This window comes from Papaver somniferum, chromosome 6 (assembly GCF_003573695.1).
Source record: "Papaver somniferum cultivar HN1 chromosome 6, ASM357369v1, whole genome shotgun sequence".
Lineage (NCBI taxonomy): Eukaryota > Viridiplantae > Streptophyta > Magnoliopsida > Ranunculales > Papaveraceae > Papaver > Papaver somniferum.
The window spans coordinates 12,062,891-12,073,712 of record NC_039363.1 but is presented as its reverse complement, the minus strand read 5'-3'; the positions used below and the strand labels follow the sequence as shown (position 1 = coordinate 12,073,712).

Sequence of the window (10,822 nt, the reverse complement as noted above, 5' to 3'; positions counted from 1 at the left end):
GTTTGCAAAATCTTCATCTGACAATCTCCATAGTTGTTACTTCATATTCAGTGCATTAAATTTTGCAACTAGATTATCTTACTTTGTTCCGTTCTGTACATATGTTGTTTTACTCCACCTTTTCAGGAAGAAACTTGGTGAACCAGAGTAGATAACTGAGTCCCACCAGATTTCAAGGTTAGGCTGAAATTCCTTGAGAGAACATTGGAGGGTGAGGCCTACGAATGTTCCCTGTTGTAAGGAACATTGGAGAATGATCTAGTATATTCCTAGACGGTAAGGTTTGCGCTACACTAGGATATTTACCTTCGTAAGCTGAAAACATCGGCACCCTGCCAAGCTTGCATAATATAGGGTCTTGATGCATGTTAGACCATGTGTATAATCCACCTCCAACAGGTAGAGCAACGGTCTTGACTTGCCATGAAACTCATTGAAAAATAGCCTCAAGGTTTTTTTCCTTCCCATCTTCTTCGAACTGCTTTATAATCCTGAGCGATAAACCAAGCTTCAGAGGCCCATCAAGTATAAAGTACACAGTTTATTTTAAGTAAATTGAAAACGAAAAAATAAATAAATGGAAATAACTAAGACTACCTGGTTTTTTCATTTTAGTTTTTTAGAAGGAAATTTTTTTAAATTACTCTAAAGGAACTACACTTGTTATATCCACCACAACTACATTTTACTCCACAAGATACGATTTCTAAATGTTTGCAATAAAATATTAGTAGGTGAGCACACGACTATGATCCCAACTCACCAGTAAGGAAACAGGTTCACCTTGTAGCTCACTCAGAAAATCAGAACCCACGGAACGATCAAGTGGAATGACCTATGAGGGAATATGAACATCAACTTCCCCACTTTTCCTCTGTAACAAGTCTCCCTTTCCATTGATGCTAATTGTCATGCTACCGGAGATGTGGATTGTGGATCATCCCAGCAGTAACTTGGACTGGACTAGAAGATAATGACTACTGAGGTCGAAGTCTGATCAAGAACTGTTGCATCCTTCATGTGAAACTACTCTGGAGCATATGCAGGAGCTCGACTCAAATCTTTTTCTTTCTTCCAAGCTAGGAATCTGACTTGATCTTTCTCGGTGTCAAGACAGTTATCCACAGTTAGTACAGCGAGTCAGGCGCAGGATCTGTTAGGAAATTGGACCTTCCCATCCTTAATTATAGCTGATATGTGCACCAGTAATGTATAAAATAGTGGTTTCGGATTCATAAGCTAAATGTAAAATTTCTACAACTACAAGTTGGTCAAAAACTTTGTTTGTGGAATATTTTACCTCGTGCAATCTTTTTGATCTCTGATTAACGGTGCAGACGACACAATTTCAATAGCATGTGGCTTTGAAGGTTCTAGGATTGTCAGATACACTTGTTTGATTCAGTATCCACCTGCAATAGCAGCAGCAGCAACACAATAAGATGACCAGAAATCCTAGTTTTCCACAAGCAACAGGTACAGATACAGATGCATTTGGAGTTGATATTACCTCTTTGGAATACAGTGAACTGCTCATGACAGGTTCGTCATCATGTAATATTTTAGTGAACCAAATCCATATGGTTAAAGAAGTCATACGGTGGCATCGATTTAATCTAGGTATTCACCAAGCATTCCAAACCCTGATGGATCTGCTCCCTTGTCAGAGTCTGCAAGATTGTTAATTTCTGTGTGATCGATCACCCCATTGAGAACTGGTAGATTACTTAGGGCAGTGAAGTATGACAGCTCTCTGGTAGTTTAACTACAATAACCAGCTCTCTGGTAGTTTAAATGTCCGAAAAAAAATTCTAGCTTCCATTCAAGATATTCATTTTTTGTCTGGTGTGTGAGACATTAAATTCCTCCCAGATATTAACGACTCTTTCCCAACAGGCAATTCTGTAGCTAACCATTTACACCAGCTGGCTCTGCATATTCGTCAACGAAGCTGATAGGTCCTCTGAAGTGTCCATCCCTGCAATCAGGGTTCCGTGGAAGCTTGGCATTTTCCCAGGTGGAACTACCAAGACAACATTCTGGTAACAGTAAGATTTATAGTCTAGCATTCTGGACAATTGCATTGAAAGTTCATCGCCAATTAGCAATATTCTGGACAAAAATGTAACAACACCAATAAAAGAAACACTGTACAAATAAATGACTAATGAACAGATAGACAGTTGAAGTTCACAGAGAGAACTGCAATCAAGAGATCCCTGAATGGTCATGTGGAGGGATAAAAAGCCATTGGTTTTTGGTACACTTTTAAGATTTCTCTGCAAATTATCTGTTTTCTGTCAGCACCAAAGGCTTTTTCGGCAAAGACTATATTAAATAAATTGTTACTACACTGGGACAGACAACACATTATAACCTAATCTGCCTAGTTGTTGTTTTTTTTACCTTTCACCAAGACTCTCCCGAATACAGTAACTCATATTTGTTTTCAGAAATACAGGCTATGATCCTTCAAGACTTTTCAACTTGGCCTCCAACTCCTTCAACTTTACACGTAATTCTTCATTTTCATGTTCAACACTTTCATAGTGGTCTTTGCAAATGCGGATATCTTCCAGGTTAACATCCTCAACCTCAAATTCAAATATCGTCTTCAAATACCTAATAGCAGTTCTAGCAGCATCCATCTCTGATTCATTCCTTATATGTGACCAAACCCCATAAAACTTAACCCCTTCAATTTCAATGTCATCAATTTGTACTTTGACCCATGCTTGATATTGATCTTCCTGATTTTGTGAAAATCCATACACTGGTGGGGATAGCTTGAATTTCCGCAAAATGTCACGAAGGAGGTTTTTGAACGACACAGCTACAACAAAAGGTGAGGTCTCCATGTTCTGCAAAATAGAAGATAATTCAAAATTTTATTTCCAGAAAGCTTTCTTATCTTTGCATACTAAAACCCAAAAAATCTCAGCAAATAGGAATATATTTCTTTAATCAAAGCCATTTTCACCAAATACAGAAAAAAATGCAGCCATGGAGAACCAATCCAATTCATTATAACCTTGGTTCCAATTATATTCTGCATATGATTAGTATTTTTAATGGAAACGTGGATCACAAAGCATACTCAAACAGTACATCACAAATCTGACTAAAGCCAACAGCTGAAAAGAAAACATGGTAGTTGAACCCTTTTGAGTCTTCAAAAGGTTGAAAAGTTGAAACCTGAAACTACTGCTATTTACTTGCTGTCAATTCGTCTTCAACTCATACAACATGCCGATTCACTCAGACTACTAACACCCTGCAATAACCTTGAAATGCCGTCCCAAAGCATTGCTTGCAGATGGTGCTTTGGACTTCGGAAGATGTAAACAGCTGAATCCAAAAAGGTCCCTAAACTGATTCTATATTGAAACATAGTTTATCTTCTTAAGCAGATATCTACCTATAAGATATGTCTTTGACTTCAAACCAGACAGGATTAAACATGTTCAAGAATTCTATTTAGATCTTTGAGGACGGATTCTCAATGTTCATAACCAAAAAGCTATAGCAATTCAACTAAAAAACAAAGAAATACTAGTCCACCAACATTCTTACCTCAGCTTCATCGTCCTGCGCAGCAGGACTGTTTTCTTCACCACTACCATTAGAATACCCACCACCAATAGCCAGAACTTCATCTTGTTCAGGAGCCGCACCATCTTCATCCCACTCTTCCTCAATAAATGGAGCACCATACTGCTCCCCATTCTTCGGTCCTGTTCCACTCTTTTGAAAAATCCTGCACAACACAAACGAACTCCTCCCAACCTATAAAAAAAAAACAAATCTTTCAACAGTCAAAACAAAAATCCAATCCCAATTCAACACAAACACAAAAATTGAACCCCAAAAACCCCACCTGTAGAACATTTCTCCCAAGCTGGTCATCAGCAAGTCTATACTCATGCATAACCCAATTGGTCCTTTCACCGCGCGGAGCTCTCCCAAAATGATACACAAGTGTTTTCTTCATACTAGCTGCTGATCGATTATTCCTACAAACAGCCCTATCTTTCCCTGTAGTTTTCCAATAACCTTGACCAGTAGCTCTATTTCTTCTCCATCCCGTTTCATACTTCTTATCCAACGCACTGAAAAAATACCACTGCCGGTCTCTACTCTTTAACCTCGACTGACCTATTCACACCAAAAAAACCCAAATTCAAACCCTAGAATCAAAAACTCAATTTCATAAAAAAAAAATCAAAAAATGTAGGAAAAAAAAGTCAAATTAAACAGTGTAAAGGGATTTGATTAACCTGGAAGATCCCATGGCTCGAATTTGTAGATATCAATTTCAGAAATGGCGTAAAATCTGAATGGTTTTCCGAGATTTTTTCGTTTGAGATAATAACTAACGAGTTCTTCATCAGTTGGATGGAATCGGAAACCTGGTGCTAGTGAAGATGTTGCTGTTGAAGTTGATGATTCTTTACCTCCAATCCCCATTACTGATTTTGATTTGATCGATTAGGGTTTTTCTTTTTGGAGAAGAAATTACATCGAATTTATTTTGATTTTTTGAAACATCATTTTTACGATTTCAATTGTTTGGAGTATAAGGAGGGTTTTATATATTCTGTTTGTATGTTTTGTGGTGTAGCTTCATATGATGCGTTGGTTTATATAGATCGTTGATCAAAGTTGAGATGGGAAGTTGATTTAGATTTTGGGTTTTGTTGAGGGCGTAGTGTTTTATCATCTAGGCGGTACAGTCGAGTGGAAACGCAAAAAAGTTTCATTTTTTAAAATTTATTTACACCGCTGAATTGGGGGCCTCGAAAGTATTGGGGCCTCCCACTAGAGGACAAAAAAATCACCCAATCCTAATTTGGTTATTTTTATTCAAATATTTTAGTAATGCCTAATCTACCCTTATATGATTAGTGGTAATATCATTTTAATTAGTACAAAATTTTAAAATCAAAATCAAAAGTTTAAAGTCAAAATCAATTTTTTTTTTCCGAATCTTATGTTTGAAAAAAAAAATTCTACGCAAATTTGTATGAAAAGTTGTCATTAAATTTTAAAAAAAATAACGACACTCAAGAATCGTCATTGTTTCAGTGACGACTCTAAACAATCGTTATTATTTAAAAAACGACCCTCAAGAGTCGTCATTGTTTTAATGACGATTCTAGACAGTCGTTAATGTTCAACTACGCATGGCCATTAATGAATCTTTAAAGAAGATAATGACTCTTTTATAAGCAATAACGACTGTTTGGAGTCGTCATTAAAACAATGACGACTCTTGAGAGTCGTTATTTTTTTAAAAAAATTCATGACGATTTTTCATACAAATTTGAACAAAAAAAAGAAAAATTGCAAATACAAGATTCGAAGAAAAAAGATTGATTTTGATTTTAAAGTTTTGATTAGAAAAAAAATAAAAAAATAAGGGGTAAAACAGTATTTTCACTTTACTATTGATACGCCCCTGAAAATTTTGTGGTGCAAACAAAATTGGTGAGGCCCCCAATTAAGCCGTTTTTATTTACTGTCTTCGTGGTTGCTTTGAAAAAGAGTAATTTCTTTGATACCCATTTCAGGTACTCCGTCAGGCATCACCCTATTACCCGGAACCTTGATTTACTCCAACCTCTGAACAACATCATGTCTGTCATGGTATGACTCACGCTCACGATTTGAAGTTGGCTAGGTATTTTCGTTGAGTTAGATATCAGATTATTCGAGATTTTATTTGCCTGATATCTGGCTCGAGGTCTGCTTTGTCTTCTATATTTATCGTTTTCATGATTGCATGGAAGAGTATTTCGTGTGCCATCTGTCATTCACTCATTTCAGTATTGTATTTTTCTTTTTTCAATCATAAATCATTTCAGAATTATATTTTAAGTCGGAAAAGTTAAAATTAGTTACAAATTTTATAGAATAACTTGCAAAGAAAAACAAGAAAATTTTATAATCCGATTAATCCAACCGGTATTGTATGATATTATTGATTACAACACTGTGAACCGGTATCATTTACTAGTACTACTCGAGTGTTTAATTTAAATTCCATAAGCATAAAGAAGTAGACTAGGTAAGCAGAGACAGAAGACGGAGAATAGAATTTTATTCATTTCTCAAGTGTTTTATATCTATCTACAATAAAGGCCGATATATATACCATCCCATGCATGCTGAGTAAGGACATGGGCTTGCCATGTGTCCAAACAGGTGTCCACTTAACAGTGATACTTATCACTAGATTAACAAATTAAGTTTGCTGCTTGTACCTCATGACCTTTGGTGGGTCGGCCACATATCTACAAGGTTCGTTCTTATAACACTCCCCCTTGGACGACCCATCATTCCAAAAATGATGCTTCATCTTTCTTTATCTTGGTCAAATTTAGTGGTACAAAATTCTAACAATGAACTTTGCCAGAAAATCCCGGCTGGCCGAAGAAAAAGAGTACAACACTGGAAGCTTTAAAGTAATGATGGTAGTCACGCATTTTCACCCGTCGCCGAAATCGTGTCAGGAAAACCATTTAGGACAAAATCTGAGATTAAAATGAGGGTGGTCGCCGCCACGAAAAATTGTCATTGACAAAATTGTGCCAGGAAAACCACTTGGGAAAAACCTTAGCGTTGAGAAATACTTCCTCCATCAAAATTGCGTTAGGAAAACTGCTTGGGATAAAACCTAAATGTTTGCGCCAGGAAAACCACTTGGGACAAAACCTGAGCGTCGGGAAATACTTCCTCCATTGAATTGCGTTAGGAAAACCACTAGGGACAAAACCTGAACGCATGTTCCAGGAAAACCACTTGGGACAAAACCTGAGCATTCAAATTCAGAATAATTCCGACGACGAAGAGCATGTTGCCTCGTTAAAAACCTCGTCTGGAAAACCACGTGGGAAAAATCAGACCAGAGGAAAAGAGTACAACGGACGTCGCCCAATGACAGTGCTAGGTACGCATATGCTGCCTCGTTAAAACCTTGACAAGAAAACCCCTCGGGACAAAACCTTGATGAAGGAAAAAGAGTACAGCGCGTTTAAGTCCAGCCTATGATTCTACGAGTCTACTCCCCCTGAAGCATGATTTCTTAAAGCGGTTGGTGGTGTGGACATTTTATAGCCTTTAGAAAAACTGCTTTACTAAGCTCAGTTTATGGAGGATTGACTGCCAGATTTTGCGTCAGGTGAACAATCGCCATTGTACACCTCGCATTTAAATCCTCCGCCCATTCCACACCAAATTCAGTTTTCCGCTTCAATTTCAGGCATAACAATGAAAGGCCTTTTGTAAACTCATAAATACCGTAGAATCAATTTCAGCTTCTAAAAGTGTAACCAGATAGATCGATCACTTCCCATTTTTGGGAATCATATAGTAATGGTGTTAATTTTAGTAGCACAATAAGTATTACCAGTATCAAAAGTTAGATACTCTAGTCTGTGCTAACATATTCTCGAACTTCTGGTCGAGAAATATTTCAATTTCGACGAGATCTCACAGTTTAGTTTAAGCGTGGATTTTAGCGCTATTAGGTGCTCGTTAAGAGGTCAAGGATGATACCATCAACTTATCCGTACTTTAGTCATTTTTCAACAACTCAAAACACACAAAGGATTGTTCACAAAATTCTCCTCTTCTAACTGGTGATTATGACTTGATTTCAAGCCTCACATAGTTCATAAAGTCATGTGGCTGCCTGAGTTGGAAACTCGAATCCTTCAGGGATTCATTACATTCACTAGTCATAACAAGATGCAATATGAGTCCTTCATGGAATACCACGCTAAAGTGCATCTATATTAGGAGAATACTGTTTATTTTACAGAATCAATCCTGGGGGGTTCAGCAGGAAAAACCCTTAAATCGCACCTTTAGCAATTATATTACTCTCTCTGCGCTTCATCTCAAACACCAACCTGTAATATTCAGGCCTCATGATTTTTACGGTGTGAGTCGGATCCGATCTTTTGCGCTTTTTGGAGAGATTCCATCCTCTACCTTATTTTGAGGGGAATAGACTATATGCCTACCAATCACGATGTCGATGTTCCTCTGCAGAGGGGTACATAACCACCATTGTAAATAGATAATATACAATCTGACACATTCTCTAGTGAATGCACACTTAACAAAAGTTTCACAGACTGGTACCAGCACCACTTCAGGGGCATTATCATCTCCTCATTTTCAATGAGGGGTTTTAAACTTAGAGAATGCAGATCATATTTTGATAGTCTCCACGAGCACTATCTGTAGTCTCTCTTCAAGAGTACTACATATTAGAAAAGTGATTGGACTCTCTTTTGAGAGGCATATATATGAGGCAGTTATTCAGGCCTCAAGCGTGTTTGAATACACGACTTGGTCGTTACGAGATGCATGATTTAACCTGTTGTGACAACTTCTTGTGTCTGCATCCTCAAGCAAGTGACAAACAAAAGTTTCCAAGAGCTACTGCAGTTATTTGTTTTAATCATGAGTAATCTCCAACACCTCAATTACATCCAATATCTTGGTGTGAGAAAACAAATGAGATGTTTCACGCCAATTCTAGTGGCATCCAAACTTTCTTTGATCAGGATAAACACTTAATCAGATAACCTATTTAATTTGTCGACATTGTTCACTGCAACCTTTAGGTCGTTCTTGTCGTCTCCATGACTTCAAGGGAAAACCCTTAAGGTTGTCGACATAATACGTGCCATCTTCAGATGGCAGTCTTTCTCCCCCTGGTTTAGGCGGGAAAAACCCTTTTAGGTTATCATAATTTGCACTATCCTTTTATGGTGACGTTTCTCCAACTGATTAAAGTGGGAGAACCTTAAAGGTTATCAACCCTACTCTTTCCAAACTTCTGGTGGCGGGTTGTCATGCCAACTTCTGGTGGCATTTTAGTTTTCCTGATCATGGCGGAAACATTACTATCTCATTTCTGGAAACTTCTGTTTCCATAATTGCCTGATTTTCAAAGGCAATTCTGCTCATAATAGTTTTTAAGTTTTAATTTAACTACACAATAGGTATCCCAAAAACAGCTGCAGACTCGACAAAAGATGAGATATTTCACGTCGTTACTTATAACGGTTTACTTCCTCCCCCTAACGGCGGGAATACAGTCTCATCTTCAATAAGACATTACCAACACATGGTTTTAAATGTCTTATGAATCGAAACCAACATATATAGCTAGGTGACGCTATGGAACAAACACGTAAGTTGTATGGTTGTTTCCCAAGATATAATTGATGGTAAATAGTTGGTCGAGCAATAAACTAAAGATGCTTAAACAAAGAACTCAACTAGACCATGTTGAGTATGCACATGTGCTGTTTATATGTTCGATATAATACCAACTGAAGGAAAAGCATCAAAAGGCTATAAATTTACCACCAAATTAAATGGACTTAACAAGAAAGTACAGAAAATAGGTATGCAACCAAACAAATAGTGTGAGCATCTTAGCAAACACGAGAGACCATCTAGTGGATGTGTCTGTCAATACGATAAAGTATTGAAATAATTGTCCATACTGCAGGGTGAATAAGTTCTGCATATGCCACCTTGAATCCTTTCTAGGGATTAATGTTGGTGATTCAGCAACTGGTTACCATAATGTTAATGTTGATGCACTTTAACAACTAATTGTCTTAGGGACCAACAACACAATTTACATCCTCATCTAATAGAATCTTCAGGTTCTGTAAAAGATGCCTATGAGCATTTTAAATTGTCTACTCATCTTGGTAGAACTTTGGTGTCCATAACGACCATGCATGAGCATGAAAAGTCGAGGTCATTAAGCTTCTGGCTAATGACACTGTGAGATTCTACAGATAGAATTTTCATATGGCACACCCCATAAAAGAGAGAGCCTAAAGCTTCTCTAAACGTGCTTCTGGCACAAAAACAAACAAAGCAACAAAATACTCCATAAAAATGCTCGTTTATCATTTCAAGGTGGTAACGCCAAATATTCTCAAAAACTCAACAGATTCTTCAGGAATCCAGAATATTATAAGGCGTTAATAAAGATGACTGTTGTATCACCAAAATGATACGCGCTCTTCCGGAGCCGTCTATCATATTATTCGAACCCGAAATGGAATTTCACATTTCCCAAAATCTCTACAAGGTTACAGAAATGGTTCGAAAAATTTGTATTTGTTGTTTCCTTGTTTTGAGACAAATATCTCTATCGTCTATTTAAAATGGATAGATTACGTCTGGAATCCATATCCTTTGACATAGATAGACAAGAGAGAAGTAGTAGAGCCATTAACAAAAACATTTGGTAACCATGGGCTACTTCGGGAACCCAAAATTTTTATGGTTATTCCTGAAATCCAACTATTTCGATAGACCAGTTTTAAAGTCTATTTTATGGATTACTGCTGGAACCCATAAATTTTGGATTATTACAGGAAGGTACAAAATATATGTTGGACTGCTTCTGGAGCCGACAACATCTCATGGATTGCTTCTGGAATCCATTATTTATAAAAATAAGCAAAGAAAATAGACAAAACTTAAAATAAATGATAAACATCCAAACAAATATGGCACTAATACAATATCAACAAATCTCCAATTTTGTCACCTTCATGGCCAACAAAATATTAGTTTACAAGTACGCAAATGGATAAACTGTTTCTGACAAAGTTGCCTAGTTGGTCGCTTCAGGGACCGCCGATAGAAACAACTAGCAATTTTGTAACGGGTCAATTCTGGGACCAACGGGCTAACGGAGCACACATTTTGTGCCCATATTATGCCAGACGATGTTCCATCTTCTGGTGGAACTATTTCAAAATTTCCGGAGATTATC

The 10,822-nt window shown here is 37.3% G+C and overlaps 1 protein-coding gene across 1 annotated transcript; it reads right to left on the bottom strand.

Moving 5' to 3' along the window:
- Positions 1 to 2,125: 2,125 nt before the first annotated feature.
- Positions 2,126 to 4,547, bottom strand: LOC113286933 (NAC domain-containing protein 78-like). The gene is made up of 4 exons (XM_026535577.1): positions 4,278 to 4,547; positions 3,878 to 4,155; positions 3,574 to 3,786; positions 2,126 to 2,861 (listed from the first exon to the last, which is right to left on the bottom strand). Exons 1-4 carry the CDS (start codon positions 4,465 to 4,467, stop codon positions 2,463 to 2,465), a joined length of 1,080 nt encoding a protein of 359 aa, XP_026391362.1. The 5' UTR covers positions 4,468 to 4,547; the 3' UTR covers positions 2,126 to 2,462.
- Between the last annotated feature and the right edge of the window lie 6,275 nt (positions 4,548 to 10,822).

Coding starts and splice junctions, on each gene's coding strand:
- LOC113286933 (XM_026535577.1), bottom strand. CDS start 4,467: ATGGGGATTGGAGGTAAAGAATCATCAACTTCAACAGCAACATCTTCA. Junction 3,787..3,877: donor TTGGGAGAAATGTTCTACAG/GTGGGGTTTTTG, acceptor TTTTTTTTATAG/GTTGGGAGGAGTTCGTTTGT. Junction 2,862..3,573: donor CGCAGGACGATGAAGCTGAG/GTAAGAATGTTG, acceptor TCTATTTTGCAG/AACATGGAGACCTCACCTTT.